The following is a 23,581-nucleotide window of genomic DNA, read 5'->3' as shown; positions in this document are numbered from 1 at the left end:
TTGGTCCCATGTTTCATGAGCTGAAATAAAAGATCCCAGAAATTTTCCAGACAAACAAAAAGCTTCTTTCAAAGATTTTGGGCACAAACAAAAAGCTTCTTTCAAAAATGTTGGGCACAAATTTGTTTACATCCCTGTTAGTGAGCATTTCTCCTTTGCCAAGAAGCTGATTAAACAGCATGATCATTACACAGGTGCACCTTGTGCTGGGGACAATAAAAGGCCACTCTAAAATGTGCAGTTTTGTCACACAACACAATGCCACAGATGTCTGAAGTTTTGAGGGGTATTTGCTGAGGAGTATTTCTGTATGTAATAAAGCCCTTTTGTGGGGAAAAACTCATTCTGATTGGCTGGACCCCAGACCAGTCATGTGAAATCCAGAGATTAGGGCAGGGGTAGGAAACCCTGTTCCTCGTGTGCTGCAGGTACTGCAGGATTTTGTTCCAACTGGGCACCACACCAGGCCAACTGAGCTAATTGATTAGTTCTGTGATTGTCTAAATTCAACCCACCTGGTCTTCCAGGTCGGTTAAATCAAAACATGAAGTGCCTGCAGCACTCGAGGAACAGGGTTGCCTACCCCTGGATTAGGGCCTAATGCATTTATTTCAATTGACTGATTTCCTTATATGAACTATAACTCAGTAAAATCGTTGAAATTGTTGTATGTTGCGTTTATATCTTTGTTCAGTAGATTTTAGTTATGTATTATTTATCATTCTACACACGTTCTACCTGGTTTTAGTTGTTTAAATTCAGACTGGAGTATTTTTTCATCTCCCCCCAAAAAACAGACATCTGTTGAGAATCTCTGAACTAAACAACCTTCAAAGTATTCCCAAAAGTCAAGAATTTGTTCAGAGACACACACACCTCTCTTGCAGTAGAATTAAATGTGGGCTCTGTTTTCTATACCGATAGTAGTTAATCCATTTCATATAGTAGCTCAGTCAGTCTCCAGTATGCACATGGTGAAGTGGTGTCCATTAGTCCTGTGCCAGCCAACACGGCTCAGTGTTTACCATACTAGATTGTTGATCAACACACAGCGGTAGAGTTTAGTTAAATCTTCCTCCACAGTCTCCTCTCTCCAGCTCCTGATGGGCCCCACCATGACACCCAGCACCAGCTCGTCTATTGAAATGGCCCGACCAGCAGTACATCCAGCACGCCCAAAAGATGTGCGTCACTGTTTCTATTGTCATAAGGTGGGACATATAGTTAATGATTGCTTTCTGCTAAAACGCAAACCGGGGATGCCTCAGCACGCCAGGCCGCCAACGGGTGTTGGGCTGATTCGTACGGTTGTAAGGCCGGAATCAAGACAGAAGCCTCATAGTGAATGTGGTTTGAAAGTCCCTGTCCCAGATCACAGTTATGAACCGTTCATTTTTGAGGGGTTTGTTTCTATATCAGATGATGAAGCGTCTCAGCGTCCAGTTAGAATCCTCAGAGATACTGGTGCGGCGCAGTCGTTCATACTAGCTGATGTGTTGCCCTTGTCTAATAATACATATTGTGGTTCCAGTGTGTTAGTACAAGGAATTGAAATGGGTTTCGTCCCAGTGCCATTGCACTTTGTGAACGTACACTCTGAGTTAGTCAGTGGATTGTTCAGAGTTGGCGTACGTCCGATGTTGCCAGTAAAAGGGGTGACCTTTATAATGGGCAACGATATTGCCGGAGGAAAGGTAATACCCATATTGGAGGTATTGGATAAAAGTGACCAGTCTCTCTCCGAGGAGCTGGCACAGGGTTATCCAGATGTGTTCCCCGCTTGTGCTGTCACACGTGCTCAAGCACGACAAGTGGGTGAAGTGGTAGATTTGTCAGACACGATTCTATTCAGAGAGTGTGACCCAGAGGATAGTTCGGGTGCTACCTCTGGTAAGCTGGTGCAGTCTGACCAACAGCCCAGAGAAAGGAAGAAGGATGTGGAACTTGTTGCTGAGGCAATACAGTTACCAGTTACTCGTGAGCAGCTGATCGCTAACCAAAAGGTTGACATTAGCCTGGCTAAATGTTTTTCTAGTGTTGTCTCAGAGGACGAGCTAAAGAAGAAAAACATGGCATACTTCATTGATGGTAATCTCCTCATGCGTAAATGGACATCCCATGTTGACGCTGGCGGAGATTGGAATGCTGTTTACCAAATAGTGATTCCTACAGCCTTTCGACAAAATGTTTTATCCCTCGCTCATGATCACCAGTGGTCCGGACATCTGGGAGTCACCAAGACTTATGATCGAGTTTTGCGACATTTCTTTTGGCCTGGCTTAAAACAAGATGTGGCTCAGTTCTGTCGGACTTGCCACACCTGTCAAGTAGTTGGGAAACCGAACCAGGTTATTTCCCCCGCGCCTCTTTGTCCCATACCGGCCATAGGTGAACCATTCGAACATGTGATGGTTGATTGTGTTGGACCATTACCAAAAACAAAATCTGGTAACCAGTTTATGTTGACAATTATGTGTGTGGCCACCAGGTACCCAGAGGCCATTCCTCTGCGAAGGATTACTGCTCCAGTGGTGAGTAAAGCGTTGATCAAATTCTTCTCAACTTTTGGATTACCTAAGGTGATACAAACTGATCAGGGTACGAATTTCCTTTCTAAACTTTTCAAACAAGTGTTAAAATCCTTGTCAGTTACACACCGTGTGTCAAGCGCATATCACCCAGAGTCTCAGGGTGCGCTTGAACGTTGGCATCAGACCCTGAAGTCTATGCTCCGTAAATATTGCTTGGAATCTGAGAAAGATTGGGATGAGGGAGTTCCTCTAGTGTTGTTTGCTGTCCGTGAGACAGTACAGGAATCCCTAGGGTTCAGCCCAGCTGAACTGGTGTTTGGACACACCATGAGAGGACCTATGAAAGTCCTTAAGGATCAGTTTTTGTCACAAGAGTTGTGTGTGAATGAAAATGTGTTGGACTACGTTAGTCGCTTTCGTGAGCGCCTACATGCTGCCTGTGCTCTAGCAAAGGAAGCGCTGTCTTCCTCACAGAAACGGATGAAACGACACTATGACACACAGGCGGTTTCTCGTTCACTGCAGCCAGGTGACCGAGTTCTTGTGTTGTTGCCTGTGCCAGGGGCGTCATTGTCAGCACGTTTCTCTGGGCCTTATGTCATTGAAAAGAAACTAACTGAAACTGACTATGTGATACAGACTCCTGATAGAAAACGCCAATCTCGTGTGTGCCACGTTAACATGTTGAAGACATACCACAACAGACCCGTCACTCAGGTAGACAGTCCAGAGAAACTGGCCGAGTCGGCTGTCTCTGTTGCTGCTACGGCTGTAGTGGGAGGTAATGTTAATGATGTGGACGGAGATGGTTTGGAGTTGCGCAATACTCAGCAGCAGTGTGCTAGATTGCCAAATTCAGAGATGCTGTTGTCTCTCCCGTCAAGCCTGATTCATTTAACGGACAGACAGTCAGATGATATTGTGAGACTGTTACACAGCTTTCCATGTCTTTTTAATGATGTTCCTACATGTACAAATGTGTTAGAACATGACATTAATGTTGGAAACGCTGCACCTATCAAGCAACATCCTTATCGTGTCAACGTCGCTAAGAGAAAGATAATGAGGGGTGAGGTCGGTTATTTGCTGGAGAATAACCTGGCTATGCCAAGTTCAAGTCCTTGGAGTTCTCCGTGCATTCTGGTTCCTAAACCTGATGGGACATCCAGATTATGTACGGACTATCGGAAAGTCAATGCTGTCACAGTGCCCGACTCGTTCCCGTTACCCAGACTGGATGACTGTATTGATACTGTTGGTGCTGCTACTTATGTAACCAAACTAGATCTTCTAAAAGGTTACTGGCAGGTGCCGTTAACCCCACGTGCCTCCGACATCTCTGCCTTTGTGACCCCAGATCACTTCCTACAATATGCTGTCATGGCATTTGGGATGCGGAACGCACCAGCCACTTTCCAACGCCTGGTTAACACAGTATTGGCTGGAGTTCCTAATTGTAGTGCTTACCTTGATGATCTGGTCATTTATTCAACTGAGTGGTCTGATCATGTTAACACTCTAAGGGTAGTGTGTGAACGTCTAGCAACCGCTTCTCTAACCCTGAACTTAGCAAAGTGCGAGTTTGGGAAGGCCACTGTTACTTATCTGGGTAAACAGGTCGGCCATGGTCAGGTGCGCCCTGTAGATGCCAAGGTCTCAGCTATAAACGCATTTCCCGCACCTACCACCAGAAGAGAGCTACGCCGTTTTTTAGGGATGGTTGGCTACTACCGTAGTTTCTGTAAAAATTTCTCTGCTGTAGTTGCTCCATTAACGGATTTGCTCAGTCCGGCGAGAAAATTTGTATGGTCTGAAGATTGTTGTACTGCTTTCAACACTGCTAAAGCACTCTTGTGTAGTACTCCTGTTCTTGCTGCGCCAGATTTTGAACGGCCGTTTAAACTGGAGGTAGATGCAAGTGCCAGAGGTGCTGGTGCTGTTCTACTGCAGCAAGACCAGAGTGGAGTGGACCATCCTGTCTGTTATTTTTCACGGAAATTTAACAAATGTCAGACAAACTATTCCACCATTGAACAAGAAGCTCTAGCTTTGTTGTTAGCTCTGCAGTACTTTGAAGTTTATGTTGGTTCCAGTGCATTACCAGTGGTAGTGTATACTGACCATAACCCCTTAGTTTTTCTCCACCGGATGTACAACCAGAACCAACGCCTTATGCGTTGGGCACTTGTCGTGCAAAATTATAATTTGGAGATCCGCCACAAAAAGGGGTTAGATAATGTGTTGGCAGATGCTTTGTCTCGTGTGTAATGATCTAGGGTTTTTTTTTGTTATCCCGACAGGATGATTATTGAAATTTGGGTGTTGTGATGGTACGTGTCGCAAACCATTGTGGTTTGCTCTTTTAAGGGTGGGAGTGTTACGGATACAGGTATCCTGTGTTTTTGTGTGTTTCTCTCCTTCTGCCCTAATCACAGGTGTCCTGTATGTTCCTGATTGGTGGTCGTTGAGGTGTCTGCTGATTGGACCAATCAGTGAACATTCCTGTGAATTGCACCACCTGTTACTCGTTTGTTCAATCACACATCCCATTTTATAAAAACCAGACTTGTGTTTGTTGCACGAGAGAGAGAGACTTTTTGCCATATGTGAGTATGGACACGGTGGTGTCCTGTGTGTTGTGTACGCACTAAGTTGTTGGTTACCCTATTGGTAACATTATTAGAATATATTTCTTTACCTGAGTGTGGATACTGTTGTATCCTGTGTACTTATTTAATTGCTGATTACCCTGTTTAGTAGCTTTGTGTGTTTTTTTTGGGAAAAGGGGGGTTTAAGCTAGTTGCCCTTGGGCGTACATTACCCGTAGGAAGAAATCTGTCTATAAACACCAGTTAGACCTGAGCGGACCACCCACTGTATTTTTGTATGGTAGCAGTAGCCTAGCGGTTCTTCAGGCAGGCTAGATCAGTTTAGGGGGTTTTACACTATTGTTTCATTTCTTGGGTCCTGCTCAGCCCTTTTTCCCAAACCTTTACCGTGTGTTTAGCAATAAACCATTTAAGTTTGACGGTAGCTCATGGTTGTTGTGTCATTTTTGGTTCTCACTGTTCCAGGTCACACTTATAATTTGCATAACTTATGTTACGGGTCTCATGTCCATCCACCCTAGACGTTTAGAGCCACGGGGTTCGTAACACTACTGATTCCCAAAGGGAAACCTCTCTTCTGGAGTCAGTGTTGTTGATTTGGGAGCAGAGTTCTGTTGGACCGGTACAAGCTCTACATCTGATCTCTCCAGCTGTACTGTTGTGTCCTGGTCCTACTGTCCTCTTGCGTCCTGGTCCTAATATTCTGTTGTGTCCTGGTCCTACGGTCCTGATCCTACTTTCCTGTTCTGTTGTGTCCTGGTCCTAGTGTCCTGATCCTACTGTCCTGTCCTGTTGTCTCCTGGTCCTACTGTCCTGTCCTGATGTGTAATGATCCTATTTCCTGTCCTGTTGTGTCCTGGTCCTACGGTCCTGTTCTGTTGTGTCCTGGTCCTACTGCCCTGGTATGTTGTGTCCTGGTCCTACTGTCCTGGTACTACGGTCCTGTTCTGTTGTGTCCTGGTCCTACTGTCCTGTTATGTTGTGTCCTGGTCCTACTGTCCTGTCCTGTTGTGTCCTGATCCTACTGTCCTGGTCCTACGGTTCTGCTGTGTCCTGGTCCTACGGTCCTGTTCTGTTGTGTCCTGGTCCTACTGTCCTGTCCTGTTGTATCCTGGTCCTACGGTCCTGTCCTGCTGCATCCTGGTGTTACTGTCCTGTTCTGTTGTGTCCTGATCCTACTGTCATGTTCTGTTGTGTCCTGATCCTACTGTCCTGTTCTGTTGTGTCATGTCCTGCTGCGTCCTGGTCCTACTGTCCTGTTCTGTTGTGTCCTGATCCTACTGTCCTGTTCTGTTGTGTCCTGTCCTGTTGTGTCCTGGTCCTACTGTCCTGTTCTGTTGTGTCCTGGTCCTACTGTCCTGTCATGTTGTGTCCTGATCCTACTGTCATGTTCTGTTGTGTCCTGATCCTACTGTCCTGTTCTGTTGTGTCCTGTCCTGCTGCGTCCTGGTCCTACTGTCCTGTCCTGTTGTGTCCTGGTCCTACTGTCCTGTCCTGTTGTGTCCTGGTCCTACGGTCCTGTCCTGTTGTGTCTTGGTCCTACTGTCCTGTTCTGATGTGTCCTGGTCCTACTGTCCTGTTGTGTCCTGGTCCTACTGTCCTGTCCTGTTGTGTCCTGGTCCTACTGTTCTGTTGTGTCCTGGTCCTACTGTCCTGTCCTGTTGTGTCCTGGTCCTACTGTCCTGTTGTGTCCTGATCCTACTGTCCAGTTCTGCTGTGTCCTGGTCCTACTGTCCTGTTCTGTTGTGTCCTGGTCCTACTGTCCTGTTGTGTCCTGGTCCTACGGTCCTGTCCTGTTGTGTCTTGGTCCTACTGTCCTGTTCTGATGTGTCCTGGTCCTACTGTCCTGTCCTGTTGTGTCCTGGTCCTACTGTCCTGTTCTGCTGTGTCCTGGTCCTACGGTCCTGTTCTGTTGTGTCCTGGTCCTACTGTCCTGTTCTGTTGTGTCCTGGTTCTGCTGTGTCCTGGTCCTACTGTCCTGTTCTGCTGTGTCCTGGTCCTACTCTCCTGGTCCTATGGTCCTATCCTGCTGTGTCCTGGTCCTACTGTCCTGTCCTGTTGTGTCCTGATCCTACTGTCCTGTTGTGTCCTGGTCCTACTGTCCTGTCCTGCTGTGTACTGGTCCTACTGTCCTGTTCTGTTGTGTCCTGTTCTGTTGTGTCCTGGTCCTACTGTCCTGTTGTGTCCTGGTCCTACTGTCCTGTCCTGTTGTGTCCTGGTCCTACTGTCCTGTTCTGTTGTGTCCTGTTTTGTTGTGTCCTGATCCTACTGTCCTGTTGTGTCCTAGTCCTACTGTCCTGTCTTGTTGTGTCCTGATCCTACTGTCAAGTTCTGCTGTGTCCTGATTCTACTGTCCTGTTCTGTTGTGTCCTGTCCTGCTGTGTCCTGGTCCTACTGTCCTGTTCTGTTGTGTCCTGGTCCTTCGGTCCTGTTCTGTTGTGTCCTGGTCCTACTGTTCTGTTGTGTCCTGGTCCTACTGTTCTGTTGTGTCCTGGTCCTACTGTCCTGTCCTGTTGTGTCCTAAACCTACTGTCCTGTCCTGTTGTGTCCTGGTCCTACAGTCCTGTCCTGTTGTGTCTTGGTCCTACTGTCCTGTTCTGATGTGTCCTGGTCCTACTGTCCTGTTGTGTCCTGGCCTACTGTCCTGTTCTGTTGTGTCCTGGTGCTACTGTCCTTTTCTGTTGTGTCCTGGTCCTACTGTCCTGTTCTGTTGTGTCCTGGTCCTACTGTCCTGTTCTGTTGTGTCCTCTTCTGTTGTGTCCTGGTTCTACGGTCCTGTCCTGCTGTGTCCTGGTCCTACTGTCCTGTTCTGTTGTGTCCTGGTCCTACTGTCCTGTTGTGTCCTGGTCCTACGGTCCTGTCCTGCTGTGTCCTGTTCCTACTGTCCTGTTCTGCTGTGTCCTGGTCCTACTGTCCTGGTCCTGTCCTGCTGTGTCCTGATCCTACTGTCCTGTTGTGTCCTGGTCCTACTGTCCTGTTCTGTTTTGTCTTGTTCTGTTGTGTCCTGGTCCTACGGTCCTGTCCCGCTTTGTCCTGGTCCTACTGTCCTGTTCTGCTGTGTCCTGGTCCTACTGTCCTGTTCTGCTGTGTCCTGGTCCTACTGTCCTGTTCTGCTGTGTCCTGGTCCTACTGTCCTGTCCTGTTGTGTCCTGATCCTACTGTCCTGTTGTGTCCTGGTCCTACTGTCCTGGTCCTACTGTCCTGTCCTGTTGTGTCCTGGTCCTACTGTCCTGTTCTGCTGTGTCCTGGTCCTACGGTCCTGTTCTGTTGTTTCCTGGTCCTACGGTCCTGTTCTGTTGTGTCCTGGTCCTACTGTTCTGTTCTGTTGTATCCTGATCCTACTGTCCTGTTCTGCTGTGTCCTGGTCCTACTGTCCTGTTCTGCTGTGTCCTGGTCCTACTCTCCTGGTCATATGGTCCCATCCTGCTGTGTCCTGGTCCTACTGTCCTGACTGCTGTGTACTGGTCCTACTGTCCTGTTCTGCTGTGTCCTGGTCCTACTGTCCTGTTGTGTCCTGGTCCTACTGTTCTGTCCTGTTGTGTCCTGGTCCTACTGTCCTGTTCTGTTGTGTCCTGTTTTGTTGTGTCCTGGTCCTACTGTCCTGTTGTGTCCTGGTCCTACTGTCCTGTTCTGTTGTGTCCTGGTCCTACTGTCCTGTTCTGTTGTGTCCTGGTGCTACTGTCCTGTTCTGTTGTGTCCTGGTCCTACTGTCCTGTTCTGTTGTGTCCTCTTCTGTTGTGTCCTGGTCTTACGGTCCTGTCCTGTTGTGTCCTGGTCCTACTGTCCTGTCCTGTTGTGTCCTGGTCCTACTGTCCTGTCCTGTTGTGTCCTGATCCTACTGTCCTGTTGTGTCCTGGTCCTACTGTCCTGGTCCTCCTGTCCTGTTGTGTCCTGGTCCTACTGTCCTGTTCTGCTGTGTCCTGGTCCTACGGTCCTGTTCTGTTGTTTCCTGGTCCTACGGTCCTGTTCTGTTGTGTCCTGGTCCTACTGTTCTGTTCTGTTGTATCCTGATCCTACTGTCCTGTTCTGCTGTGTCCTGGTCCTACTGTCCTGTTCTGCTGTGTCCTGGTCCTACTCTCCTGGTCCTATGGTCCTATCCTGCTGTGTCCTGGTCCTACTGTCCTGACTGCTGTGTACTGGTCCTACTGTCCTGTTCTGCTGTGTCCTGGTCCTACTGTCCTGTTGTGTCCTGGTCCTACTGTCCTGTTGTGTCCTGGTCCTACTGTTCTGTCCTGTTGTGTCCTGGTCCTACTGTCCTGTTCTGTTGTGTCCTGTTTTGTTGTGTCCTGGTCCTACTGTCCTGTTGTGTCCTGGTCCTACTGTTCTGTCCTGTTGTGTCCTGGTCCTACTGTCCTGTTCTGTTGTGTCCTGTTTTGTTGTGTCCTGGTCCTACTGTCCTGTTGTGTCCTGGTCCTACTGTCCTGTCCTGTTGTGTCCTGGTCCTACGGTCCTGTCCTGCTGTGTCCTGGTCCTACTGTCCTGTTCTGCTGTGTCCTGGTCCTACTTTCCTGGTCCTACGGTCCTGTCCTGCTGTGTCCTGATCCTACTGTCCTGTTGTGTCCTAGTCCTACTGTCCTGTCTTGTTGTGTCCTGATCCTACTGTCAAGTTCTGCTGTGTCCTGATTCTACTGTCCTGTTCTGTTGTGTCCTGTCCTGCTGTGTCCTGGTCCTACTGTCCTGTTCTGTTGTGTCCTGGTCCTTCGGTCCTGTTCTGTTGTGTCCTGGTCCTACTGTTCTGTTGTGTCCTGGTCCTACTGTTCTGTTGTGTCCTGGTCCTACTGTCCTGTCCTGTTGTGTCCTAAACCTACTGTCCTGTCCTGTTGTGTCCTGGTCCTACAGTCCTGTCCTGTTGTGTCTTGGTCCTACTGTCCTGTTCTGATGTGTCCTGGTCCTACTGTCCTGTTGTGTCCTGGTCCTACTGTCCTGTCCTGTTGTGTCCTGGTCCTACTGTCCTGTTCTGTTGTGTCCTGGTCCTACTGTCCTGTTCTGTTGTGTCCTGGTCCTACTGTTCTGTCCTGTTGTGTCCTGGTCCTACTGTCCTGTCCTGTTGTGTCCTGGTCCTACTGTCCTGTCCTGCTGTGTCCTGATCCTACTGTCCTGTTCTGCTGTGTCCTGGTCCTACTGTCCTGTCTGTTGTGTCCTGGTCCTACTGTCCTGTTGTGTCCTGGTCCTACTGTCCAGTCCTGTTGTGTCCTGGTCCTATTGTCCTGATATTTTGTGTCCTGGTCCTACTGTCCTGTTGTGTCCTGGTCCTACTGTCCTGTTGTGTCCTGGTCCTACTGACCTGTTCTGTTGTGTCCTGGTCCTACTGTCCTGTTCTGTTGTGTCCTGGTCCTACTGTTCTGTCCTGTTGTGTCCTGGTCCTACTGTCCTGTCCTGTTGTGTCCTGGTCCTACTGTCCTGTCCTGCTGTGTCCTGATCCTACTGTCCTGTTCTGCTGTGTCCTGGTCCTACTGTCCTGTCTGTTGTGTCCTGGTCCTACTGTCCTGTTGTGTCCTGGTCCTACTGTCCAGTCCTGTTGTGTCCTGGTCCTATTGTCCTGATATTTTGTGTCCTGGTCCTACTGTCCTGTTGTGTCCTGGTCCTACTGTCCTGTTGTGTCCTGGTCCTACTGACCTGTTCTGTTGTGTCCTGGTCCTACGGTCCTGTCCCGCTGTGTCCTGGTCCTACTGTCCTGTTCTGCTGTGTCCTGGTCCTACTGTCCTGTTCTTCTGTGTCCTGGTCCTACTGTCCTGTTCTGCTGTGTCCTGGTCCTACTGTCCTGGTCCTACTGTCCTGTCCTGTTGTGTCCTGGTCTTACTGTCCTGTTCTACTGTGTCCTGGTCCTACGGTCCTGTTCTGTTGTGTCCTGGTCCTACTGTCCTGTTCTGTTGTGTCCTGATGCTACTTACCTTTTCTGTTGTGTCCTTGTCCTACTGTCCTGTTCTGTTGTGTCCTGGTCCTACGGTCCTGTCCTGCTGTGTCCTGGTCCTACTGTCCTGTCCTGTTGTGTCCTGGTCCTACTGTCTTGTTCTGTTGTGTCCTGTTCTGTTGTGTCCTGGTCCTACTGTCCTGTTGTTTCCTGGTCCTACTGTCCTGTTCTGTTGTGTCCTGGTCCTACTGTCCTTTTCTGTTTTGTCGTGGTCCTACTGTGCTGTTCTGTTGTGTCGTGGTCCTACTGTTCTGTTGTGTCCTGGTCCTACTGTCCTGTTGTGTCCTGGTCCTACAGTCCTGTCCTGCTGTGTCCTGGTCCTACTGTCCTGTTCTGCTGTGTCCTGGTCCTACTGTCCTGTTCTGCTGTGTCCTGGTCCTACTGTCCTGTTCTGTTGTGTCCTGGTCATACTGTCCTGTTCTGTTGTGTCCTAGTCTACTGTCCTGTTCTGTTGTGTCCTTGTCATACTGTCCTGTTCTGTTGTGTCCTGGTCCTACTGTCCTGTTCTGTTGTGTCCTTGTCATACTGTCCTGTTCTGTTGTGTCCTGGTCCTACTGTCCTGTTCTGATGTGTCCTGGTCCTACTGTCCTGTTCTGTTGTGTCCTGGTCCTACGGTCGTGTTCTGTTGTGTCCTGGTCCTACTGTCCTGTTCTGTTGTGTCCTGGTCCTACTGTCCTGTTCTGTTGTCTCCTGGTCCTACTGTCCTGTTCTGATGTGTCCTGGTCCTATTGTCCTGTTCTGTTGTGTCCTGACCTACTGTCCTGTTCTGTTGTGTCCTGGTCCTACTGTCCTGTTCTGATGTGTCCTGGTCCTACTGTCCTGTCCTGTTGTGTCCTGATCATACTGTCCTGTCCTGTTGTGTCCTGGTCCTACTGTCCTGTCCTGTTGTGTCGTGGTCCTACTGTCCTGTTCTGATGTGTCCTGATCCTACGGTCCTGTTCTGTTGTGTCCTTGTCATACTGTCCTGTTCTGTTGTGTCCTGGTCCTACTGTCCTGTTGTGTCCTGGTCCTACGGTCGTGTTCTGTTGTGTCCTGGTCCTACTGTCCTGTTCTGTTGTGTCCTGGTCCTACTGTCCTGTTCTGTTGTGTCCTGGTCCTACAGTCCTGTTCTGTTGTGTCCTGTCCTGTTGTGTCCTGATCCTACTGTCCTGTTCTGGTCAACTGTCCTGTCCTGTTGTGTCCTGGTCCTACTGTCCTGTTCTGTTGTGTCCTGGTCCTACTGTCCTGTTCTGTTGTGTCCTGGTCCTACTGTCCTGTTCTGTTGTGTCCTGGTCCTACTGTCCTGGTCCTACGGTCCTGTCCTGCTGTGTCCTGGTCCTACTGTCCTGTCCTGTTGTGTCCTGATCCTACGGTCCTGTTCTGTTGTGTCCTTGTCATACTGTCCTGTTCTGTTGTGTCCTGGTCCTACTGTCCTGTTGTGTCCTGGTCCTACGGTCGTGTTCTGTTGTGTCCTGGTCCTACTGTCCTGTTCTGTTGTGTCCTGGTCCTACTGTCCTGTTCTGTTGTGTCCTGGTCCTACAGTCCTGTTCTGTTGTGTCCTGTCCTGTTGTGTCCTGATCCTACTGTCCTGTTCTGTTGTGTTCTGGTCAACTGTACTGTCCTGTTGTGTCCTGGTCCTACTGTTCTGTTGTGTCCTGGTCCTACTGTCCTGTTCTGTTGTGTCCTGGTCCTACTGTCCTGTTCTCTTTTGTCCTGGTCCTACTGTCCTGGTCCTACTGTCCTGTTCTGATGTGTCCTGGTCCTACGGTCCTGTTCTGTTGTGTCCTGGTCCTACTGTCCTGTCCTGTTGTGTCCTGGTCCTACTGTCCTGTTCTGTTGTGTCCTGGTCCTACTGTGTCCTGTTCAGTTGTGTCCTGGTCCTACTGTGTCCTGTTCTGTTGTGTCCTGGTCCTACTGTCCTGTTGTGTCCTGGTCCTACTCACCTGTCCTGGTCCTACTGTCCTGTTCTGTTGTGTCCTGGTCCTACTGTCCTGTTCTGGTCATACTGTCCTGTGCTGTTGTGTCCTGGTCCTACTGCCCTGTCCTGATCCTTCTGTTCTGTTGTGTCCTGGTCCTGCTGTCTGTCCTGTCCTGGTCCTACTGTCTGTTCTGGGGGGGTAGTTGATGTTGATAATTCTGACCCTCTGCTGTGCCAATCAGTCTGAACAGATGGCTCTGTATACTACCAGTACTGCAACAGCCTGCATGTGGGAGTCCAGCTCTCTCTCTCTCTCCCTCTCTCTCTCTCCCTCACTCTGCTGTCTCCTGCTTTCTCTTTACTCCTCTATCAATCTCCCTCCCTCTCTCTTTCTCCCCCTCATCCTCTCGCTTATGTATCGGCCTCTCAATGTCCTAATCTCTCTCAATGTCCTAATCTCTCTCTCCATGTCCTCATCGCTCTCTCCATGTCCTCATCTCTCTCTCCATGTCCTCATCTCTCTCTCCATGTCCTCATCGCTCTCTCCATGTCATCATCGCTCTCTCCATGTCCTCATCTCTCTCTCCATGTCCTCATCGCTCTCTCCATGTCCTCATCGTGTCCTCATCGCTCTCTCCATGTCCTCATCGCTCTCTCCATGTCCTCATCGTGTCCTCATCGCTCTCTCCATGTCCTCATCGCTCTCTCCATGTCCTCATTGTGTCCTCATCGCTCTCTCCATGTCCTCATCGTGTCCTCATCGCTCTCTCCATGTCCTCATCTCTCTCTCCATGTCCTCATCACTCTCTCCATGTCCTCATCGTGTCCTCATCGCTCTCTCCATGTCCTCATCGCTCTCTCCATGTCCTCATCGTGTCATCATCACTCTCTCCATGTCCTCATCTCTCTCTCCATGTCCTCATCTCTCTCTCCATGTCCTCATCTCTCTCTCCATGTCCTCATCGCTCTCTCCATGTCCTCATCGCTCTCTCCATGTCCTCATCGTGTCCTCATCGCTCTCTCCATGTCCTCATCGTGTCCTCATAGCTCTCTCCATGTCCTCATCGCTCTCTCCATGTCCTCATCGTGTCCTCATCGCTCTCTCCATGTCCTCATCTCTCTCTCCATGTCCTCATCTCTCTCTCCATGTCCTCATCTCTCTCTCCATGTCCTCATCGCTCTCTCCATGTCCTCATCGCTCTCTCCATGTCCTCATCGTGTCCTCATCTCTCTCTCCATGTCCTCATCTCTCTCTCCATGTCCTCATCGCTCTCTCCATGTCCTCATCGCTCTCTCCATGTCCTCATCGTGTCCTCATCGCTCTCTCCATGTCCTCATCGTGTCCTCATCGCTCTCTCCATGTCCTCATCGCTCTCTCCATGTCCTCATCGCTCTCTCCATGTCCTCATCGCTCTCTCCATGTCCTCATCGCTCTCTCCATGTCCTCATCGCTCTCTCCATGTCCTCATCGCTCTCTCCATGTCCTCATCGTGTCCTCATCGCTCTCTCCATGTCCTCATCTCTCTCTCCATGTCCTCATCTCTCTCTCCATGTCCTCATCTCTCTCTCCATGTCCTCATCTCTCTCTCCATGTCCTCATCGCTCTCATGTCCTCATCTCTCTCTCCATGTCCTCATCTCACTTGTCTCACTGGACTTTCCCCCCCCCCCCATCTTTCCACTCTTTCATCCCTCTCCCTCTTCTGGGTTGGGTGTCTCCTACAGCACACTGCTGCAATCATTATCTGTCTCATTGTCACACTCCTCCACATCACAGTGAAGAGTAAAGAGATGTATCTCTGTATCTGAAGACAGCTCAGAGGCTGTGTATGGCTACAGCTTCAGCGGTTTGCACTCAGCCATGGTCAGGAATAGAGCCATTTTAGACTGAGGATGCAGAGGAGGCAGAAACATCTACCCAAAGAGATGGAGAGGTGGATAAATATAGAGTGTGTGTGCACACGTGCGCAGGAGGGCAAAGTGAAGATCTTTAGGTTCATGATCCCAACCTTAGGTTCTGGCCCTTACTGGTGTTGGCCCTGTAAGAAAAAATATCCCCTGCTCTCTCTCTCTCTCTCTCTCTCTCTCTCTCTCTCTCTCTCTCTCTCTCACGTAACTATTGCTGCTCTCTGAGCTCAGGGCAGCGTTTTCCTTTGATGTGCTCTAAGCTCCAAATCCCTGCCTGGGTTTCTGCTTTATCATTTACACTGAAACTAGCACGGGGAAAAGTCCCACTCCCCCCCCCCCCCCCCCCCCCCCCACTTAGACTCCCCCACTTAGAGACTGACACTTAGAGACTCCCACTTTCTGGATGGAGGGAGCACAGGTGGAATCTTGTCACAGTCAGACTGGATTTAATTATATTTGAGTATCTGGTATTTAAAATATTTGTTTCTGTATATTTGAGTATTTTCAAAATACACATCCCAGAATAAGTAATTTTATTTGAGTATTTGAATGGCTATTTGAAAAACCAAATATAGGAACAGAAAGGAGGATACCTAGTCAGTTGCACAACTGAATACAAGTATTTCAGAGGCAACAGTATACTGGCCTACTACCTGAGTCTACCTCAAGAACAGTGATTGATATTTATGGTCATGGTGAACAACAGTGTCACCTCACATTAGTGCAGTACAGGGACAGAGTAGAAGTTGAACGCTGCTCATCCCTGAACACCAGGAAGTTTGTTTCTTAGTATTCAGCAACTCTGCTCTGCTCTTTCTCACACAGTCATGCGTGTAGCTGCACAGATGGAAATGGCCTCTGACACTGCTGCTCAAGAGTAATGCTCACATAACTACTTCAGTCACTTTGTGTTGCTTGGGTCTGTTCCCATCTCTTCTCTGATCCTCCAACTCACTGGTCTGTGGCAGCGATGTTCTATATATGTTTGCTGTGTGTGTATTGCAGTGTGTCTTTGTGTAAATGTATGTTCTATGTCAGTTTGTGTGTGTGGATGTGTGTAGAGCAGCTGTTGTCTCTCCTCCAGTGCTGTATGTATGGCTAACCCTCAGCCATGTCCCATGGTCCAGTCATATGCTCACACTGCCCCCTGCTGCCTCCCAGGTCACACTGCAGCTCGTAAATCTGTCCGGAGGGAAGGTAACAGAGTGAATGGACAGGGAAGGGCAGCAGTCGTCTCTCTATCCCGATCAATGGGAACCTCTTACATTTTGAGAGGGTGTCTAGGAGGGATGAGATGGGCTGTCTCCCCAGGGGCAAACACACACACCGCCCCCAGACACCAGCAGGAACTTGAAGGAAAGATCAATCACTCTTAAACCCCCCCCCCAAAAAAAAAAAAAAAAATTATAATAATAATTGTAAAGTGGTTGTCCCACTGGCAATCTTAAGGTGAATGCAACAATTTGTAAGTCGCTCTTGATAAGAACGTCTGCTAAATGACGAAAATGTAATGTAAAATGTTAAAAAGCCAAAGGTTTAATAAGGTGCTACTTGCATTCTGTTTGATAATGATTGATCATTTGTTCGTTTGACTATACACTCTGGTCAGTTTATTTGATGGGACTTTTAGGAGGAAAGCAATATAATATAAAATATAATATATTATATAATATAATACCGGAGAAGAGTGAAAGGAAAAGAGGAAGGGAAGATCATCACCAGGCCTTCCTTCCTCCTCCCATCAGTTCTCTACCAGGGTCCATTCTCTGCTTTATAATAGGATGTCTGAGTTAACGGGCTCCTTCTGCCTCCCATAAAGAGGAGCTGTTTCACATTGTTCTGGTCTGCAGTGTCTGCAGTAATGGGTGGTTTTGTGCTCCTCTGCTTCAATTCCACTCCCTGACTATCAGGAGAGATTTAAATGGTCTTGCTAGAAGTCATTTCTCCAACACGATGGTTTTGTGATTCTAGCCGGACTGTTTTGGTGCTCAATCTAACCTGTCCCTTGTGGATTCTGCTGGTCTACATTGACCTGGTTGACGTTGGAATCTGTTGTTGCTCTTGTTGTTTGATTGACAGGTGAAGAGTGTGTTCAACATGACGGCCAAAGAGGGCAGGAAAAGGTCAATCAGCTGCCTGGTCGCTGTCGGCAATGGGAACGGGGCCGCAGGTGAGTCCAAATGAAGGCTGGAACAAAAGCCTGCTGGAGGGTGGCTCTGAGTTCAATGTCTCAATCTACCTTCTCCTCAGTGTGTCGCTTGAAAGCTTTCAGTTCACTGAGACAGATGAGTGAAAAGTGTCTCTTATATTTTTGGCAGCCGACTAACAATATCTATGATTATAATGCATTATGGTTTTGAATGTGATTGGTTTATCTGTTGAAGCTGTCATCTTAATTAATTAGATTTTATCCAGCATGTTCCACCTAACTGTCAAGTGACAGCAGCATGGAAAGAGCAGCGATAAAGTAATCTGATATGGAAACTGACGGGCAGTGAAGCTGAGGGGGATAAAACCCAAAACATAATTCTAAAGAAGAAAATAAAGTTAAATAGCTAGACTTATTTCCATCTGTTCTTCGGCAGGTTTTGCCTTGGGTAAAGCGGCAGACCGTCAAACTGCACTGAGAAAGGTAAGACATGGCCCTCTTACCTGGAAAATACCCACACTGGCACTGTACACAATGAGAATACCAAACATTAGGAACACCTTCCTAATATTGAGTTGCACCCCCTTCTGCCCTCAGAACAGCCTCAATTCGTCAGTGCATGGACTCTACAAGGTGTCGAAAGCGTTCCACAGGGATGCTGGCCCATGTTGGCTCCAATGCTTTCCACAGTTGTGTCAAGTTGGCTGGATGTCCGTTGGGTGGTGGACTGTTGAGCATCAAAAACCCAGCAGCAATGCAGTTCTTGACACAAACCGGTGAGCCTGGCACCTACTACAATACCCCGTCCAAAGGCACTTCTATTTTTTGTTCACCCTCTGAATGGCACACATACACAATCCATGTCTCAATTATCTCAAGGCTTAAAAATCCTTCTTTAACCTGTCTCCTCCGCTTCATCTACACTGATTGGAGTGGATTTAACAAGTGACATCAATAAGGGATCATAGCTTTCACCTGGTCAGTCTATGTTATGGAAGGAGCAGGTGTTCCTAATGTTTTGTACACTCAATGTATATGTGTTTAATTATGGAAGAGACAGTGTTGAACACTGACAATGGTCTTCTTCCCATAACAGGCCAAGAACCGAGCAGTTCACTATCTGTACTACATTGAGAGATACAACGACCACACCAGTAAGTCACTGTGTGTGTTGGTCTCTGCGAGTGTGAGATCAGAATGTGTGAGTCTTTCTCTCCTCCTTCCCCTCCTCATCCTCCTTCCCCTCCTCACCCTCCTTCCCCTCCTCCTCACCCTCCTTCCCCTCCTCCTCACCCTCCTTCCCCTCCTCACCCTCCTTCCCCTCCTCATCCTCCTTCCCCTCCTCATCCTCCTTCCCCTCCTCACCCTCCTTCCCCTCCTCACCCTCCTTCCCCTCCTCACCCTCCTTCCCCTCCTCACCCTCCTTCCCCTCCAGGAACATAGACCTGTAGAACATAGACCTGTAGAACATTGATCTGTTTGGCTAACATGGTTTTTATTCTGACTGTCTGAACAGTAAACCAGGCTTTTTTCTATGTTTTATTCTGTCTGAACAGTGAACCAGGCTTATTTTCTATGTTTTATTCTGACTGTCTGAACAGTGAACCATGCTTATTTTCTATGCAAACCCCTGTACTTTTTACATTGACATTTTTAGTCATTTAGCAGACGCTCTTATCCAGAGCGACTTACAGTTAGTGAGTGCATACATTTCTCATACTGGCCCCCCGTGCGAATCGAGCCCACAACCCTGGCGTTGCAAGCGCCATGCTCTACCAACTGAGCTACACGGGACACCGTACTTTAAGTGAGCGAGCTCAAATAATATCTTATCTATTCCCTCAACAGACTAATCAAACTGCATATTTACAACACTGCACAAAATAAGTTAAATATTGAACACATAACAAAATACGTCAACAGTAATGTTCTTGCTAACAGTTTTCTACAGAGGGGTGGTTGCTGCAAATTGCTAGATCAAAGACAAGTTTTTCTCTCTGTAGGGTTTGTTTCATTCTCTTGCTGTAAGTGTGTCTCTGTGTTAATTACACACACACTGAAAGAGGCTGTTCCTGACAGGCCCGGACCTCCTGCAGCTACTGTAAATGTTCTGTTCTGTGGGTGATGTGTTTGTGACCAGGCCGGCCCAGACTAACACAGGACAGGCTGGCTCTTTGACTCCTGTCACTAACCCACTCAGTCACACTCACTCAAGGTTCTGACTCATCGCCCATGGCTCATCAGGAGAGAAAATGACCCCCTATTCCCTGTTTAGTGCACTTTGTTGGCCAGAGGTAAAGGGCAGCGCTGGCTGGGGTGAGCTGATGACTGACAGCTAGGTTGACTTGGATGTTTTTTTTCTTTGTAACAGTTTACCATGATATCAATTCCACCTTCAAGAGGACCACCCTACTCATGAAGAAACAGCATAAAAGTGTAGTAGAGCATTTGTGTGTGTGTGTGTGTGTGTGTGTGTGTGTGTGTGTGTTTTCATGGCTGCCCTAACAAGCTGTGCTCAACCCAGAGGAGCAACAAGTTGATGAGAGTTCAACTGACAGACCACTTAGCCCCCAGCACTAAGAAACGATACCATGTAAATGCTGCTCTCGTACACACACACACACACACACACACACACACACACACACACACACACACACACACACACACACACCAACAGTATCTCTGATACAGTTCACACATTTACTCAAACACATACACACAGTCTTGAACACAAATCTACTCACACCCACATCTCTCATTTACACCCTGTCATGTAAACAGTCTCACACAGCATCGGAAGCAGGGGTGTTGTGTAAAGGATAATGAAACTCCAATGTAGTAGTCAGAGACACGGGGGCCTCTATCTTCAGGAGGAGTATCAACTCAGAGGACCTTTGTCCTCACACAGCAACACTAGACTCCCTTGTGAATGTTGCCGTTTGGAAGTCTGGACTGGCAAAGTATTATGTTACCTCGTGTATGAGTTCATTTGCTTCTGTGAGTGTCATTTGTGTGCAATGGAATGGAGTCATTAACACTGTGATAGGCTAGTCTGGCTAGTCTAACATGTCTCTGTCAGGTTACGGACTACACTGTCACCGCGCAGTCATCACCATCTGTAAGCTGATTGGTGTAGAGGACATGTACGCCAAGGTAGAGGGCTCCGTCAACCTACTCAACATCACCAGGGCTCTATTCACCGGACTGGCCAATCAGGTGAGCCGCTGTCAGCATCGTCAGAGTTGCCTGCTGTTCTCGGCCAATCCCCGGGACTCTTCCTGCAAAAACATAGTCATGAGCTCTGAACATAAACAAACACACACACACTGATTTAGACTAACCCTCTCCCCTTCTCTCTCTGTAGGAGACTCACCAGTCCCTGGCTGAAAAGAAGCAGCTCCACGTGGTAGAGTTTCAGCCGGAGCGCGGGCCCCTGCCCCTCATCGTGGCCACCCCTAAGAAGGGAGTGCGTCCTGACCCCGAACCCGAGGAAGAGATCCCCAACACGCGGCTCAACTGGGACGACGTCCGTGCTGCTCAGGGCATGAAACGCTCAGTCTGGGCCGGGGTCAAGAGGACCATCTGGTGACCGCAACACGACCATAACACAAACAGAGCACAAGACCGGCCCTATGAACTGGACTGGTTGGGTTGGAGTGATGTTTGGCTGGTTTCAGGTTGTTGGGTTGTGAATGTGACTGGGAAGGAAGTGTGGCTCTCAGGCATCATGAGACTTATAAGACTGGAGCTCCATGGAGGTCATCACACGGGAAACACTCTTTTCACTCCACTTCAATACAGCTATGACTAGAAGTGATTTTAGTAGCAGGTGAAGAGATCCTTTTTGTTAACCTTAACCAAATTCTCCTAACCTGCTACGTTAATTCTCCTAACCTGCTACGAAAATGTCACTTCCAGTCGTAGCTGTATTGAAGTGGCGTGAAAAGAGTGTTTCTCCTATGCATATAACATCATGACTTCGTATTTCACCAAAGGTTGTGAAATGCATCCAAAAGAGTTTCACATCCAAACAGTTTAACTCAACCAATGGAGTGCATCTGTTTGGACTGTCAGAATAGTGTTGTTTCAGAATCACTTGTTCATGTGACATTGTTGAAAATGAGAGCTGTCTAATTAAAAATGTAAACTCTCCAAAAATGGCTTGTGTTGTGTTCTATTGCTTTTGAAGGAGCTGTCAGGACATTTCATGCTTTGATGCCAGTTATAGTGATAGTTACACAGCATATCGTTTCCTCAGCAGCTGTCGGCCGCTCGCTCCAGAGGCTCTTGCTGTTTTAGCTTTTCAGTTAATTTCCGCCTACATTCCAGTATACCACTACTAACATACTCACCACCTTCCACAAACATCATGAAAAGAAAATGGCTTCAAAGAACTCAAGTGATTTTAACAGTGAATGACTTTGTAAACTCAAAGTATACATTTCTGCCAGTACTTTTCCGTACTCTGACTTTCCATGTTATCTCTCCTTGACAATGTCCGGACTCTTTATTGTGTATGATTATTATATTTTAATGGTCCCTGTAGTCAACACATGAGTTATTAATAATGATGTGTGCAGGTACTGTTTGCCTCAACTTGGCAACCTCTTGGCAGGGAGTCTCTAGTTTGTAGTCTGAAGAAGCATTCATTCACACATGAGCAGCTCTCCAAAGAAGTACCGTCTGTCTTAAGCCAGACAGGCATTTATTTCAATAATGTTCTCTTAATATGGACTTGAACTTGGTGGTTGACATTATGGTAGGATTCAAACTAAGTGGTTCTTTAAAGTCTTTCAGCTGAATATATAAATAGCCTTGGTTTCTCAAATGACTGCCTCGCCTGGTTCACCAACTACTTCTCAGATAGAGTTCAATTTGTCAAATCGGAGGGCCTGTTGTCTGGACCTATGGCAGTCTCTATGGGGGTGCCACAGGGTTCAATTATTGGGCTGACTCTTTTCTCCTTGTATATCAATGATGTCGCTCTTGATGCTGGTGACTCTCAGATCCACCTCTACGCAGATGACAACATTTTGTATACATTTGGCCCTTCATTGGACTGTGTTAACAAACCTCCAAACGAGCTTCAATGCCATACAACACTCCTTCAGTAGCCTCCAACTGCTCTTAAACACTAGTAAAACTAAATGCATGCTCTTCAATCGAACGCTGCTGGCACCCACCCACCCGACTAGAATCACTACTCTCGACGGGTCTGACCTAGAGTATGTGGACAACTACAAATACCTAGGTGTTGGCATTAAGAATCTCCAATCCAAAGTTAAATCTAGAATCAGCTTCCTACTTCGCAACAAAGCCTCCTTCACTCATGCTGCCAAACATGCCCTCGTAAAACTGATTATCCTACCGATCCTTGACTTCGGCGATGTCATTTACAAAGTAGCCTCCAACACGCTACTCAGCAAATTGGATGTAGTCTATCACAGTGCCATCCGTTTTGTCACCAAAGCCCCATATACTACCCACCACTGTGACCTGTACGCTCTTGTTGGCTGGTCCTCACTACATATTCGTCGCCAAACCCACTGGCTCCAGGCCATCTATAAAACACTGCTAGGCAAATCCCTGCCTTATCTTAGCTCATTGGTCACCATAGCAACACCCACCCATAGTATGCGCTCCAGCAGGTATATCTCACTGGTCATCCCCAAAGCCAACACCTCCTTTGGCCGCCATTCCTTCCAGTTCTCTGCTGCCAATGACTGGAACGAATTGCAAAAATCTCTGAAGCAGGAGACTCTTATCTCCCTCACTAACTTTAAGCATCAGTTGTCAGCGCACCTTACCGATCACTGCACCTGTACACAGCCCATCTGAAATTAGCCCACCCAACTACCTCATCCTCATATTGTTATTTATTTTGCTCATTTGCACCCCAGTATCTATATTTGCACACCATTCCAGTGTTAATACTGATTTTAATTATTTTGCACTATAGCCTATTTATTGCCTTACCTCCATAACTTGCTACATTTGCACACACTGTACAGTGGGGGAAAAAAGTATTTAGTCAGCCACCAATTGTGCAAGTTCTCCCACTTAAAAAGATGAGAGAGGCCTATAATTTTCATCATAGGTACACGTCAACTATGACAGACAAATTGAGAAAACAAAATCCAGAATTCACATTGTAGGATTTTTAATGAATTTATTTGCAAATTATGGTGGAAAATAAGTATTTGGTCACCTACAAACAAGCAAGATTTCTGGCTCTCACAGACCTGTAATTTCTTATTTAAGAGGCACCTCTGTCCTCCACTCGTTACCTGTATTAATGGCACCTGTTTGAACTTGTTATCAGTATAAAAGACACCTGTCCACAACCTCAAACAGTCACACTCCAAACTCCACTATGGCCAAGACCAAAGAGCTGTCACAGGACACCAGAAACAAAACTGCATCAGGCTGGGAAGACTGAATCTGCATTAGGTAAGCAGCTTGGTTTGAAGAAATCAACTGTGGGAGCAATTATTAGGAAATGGAAGACATACAAGACCACTGATAATCTCCCTCGATCTGGGGCTCCACGCAAGATCTCACCCCGTGGGGTCAA

At 47.8% G+C, this 23,581-nt stretch overlaps 1 protein-coding gene across 1 annotated transcript in view; it reads left to right on the top strand.

Annotated features, from left to right (window-relative positions):
- The window catches only part of LOC311110507 (small ribosomal subunit protein uS5m-like), a gene marked incomplete at both ends in the record, with an annotated part of 45,905 nt that extends 25,309 nt beyond the window's left edge, over positions 1-20,596 (top strand). Inside the window, 6 exon segments of the mRNA XM_084153027.1 lie at positions 16,935-17,025; positions 17,441-17,487; positions 18,101-18,158; positions 19,376-19,438; positions 20,087-20,223; positions 20,372-20,596. Coding sequence (XP_084009153.1) covers positions 16,935-17,025; positions 17,441-17,487; positions 18,101-18,158; positions 19,376-19,438; positions 20,087-20,223; positions 20,372-20,596 — 621 coding nt within the window.
- Positions 20,597-23,581: the final 2,985 nt, after the last annotated feature.

The sequence above is a fragment of the Coregonus lavaretus genome, assembly GCF_964263955.1.
Source record: "Coregonus lavaretus genome assembly, chromosome: 36".
In the NCBI taxonomy this organism is placed as follows: domain Eukaryota; kingdom Metazoa; phylum Chordata; class Actinopteri; order Salmoniformes; family Salmonidae; genus Coregonus; species Coregonus lavaretus.
This window is presented reverse-complemented; position numbering and strand designations above follow the sequence as displayed.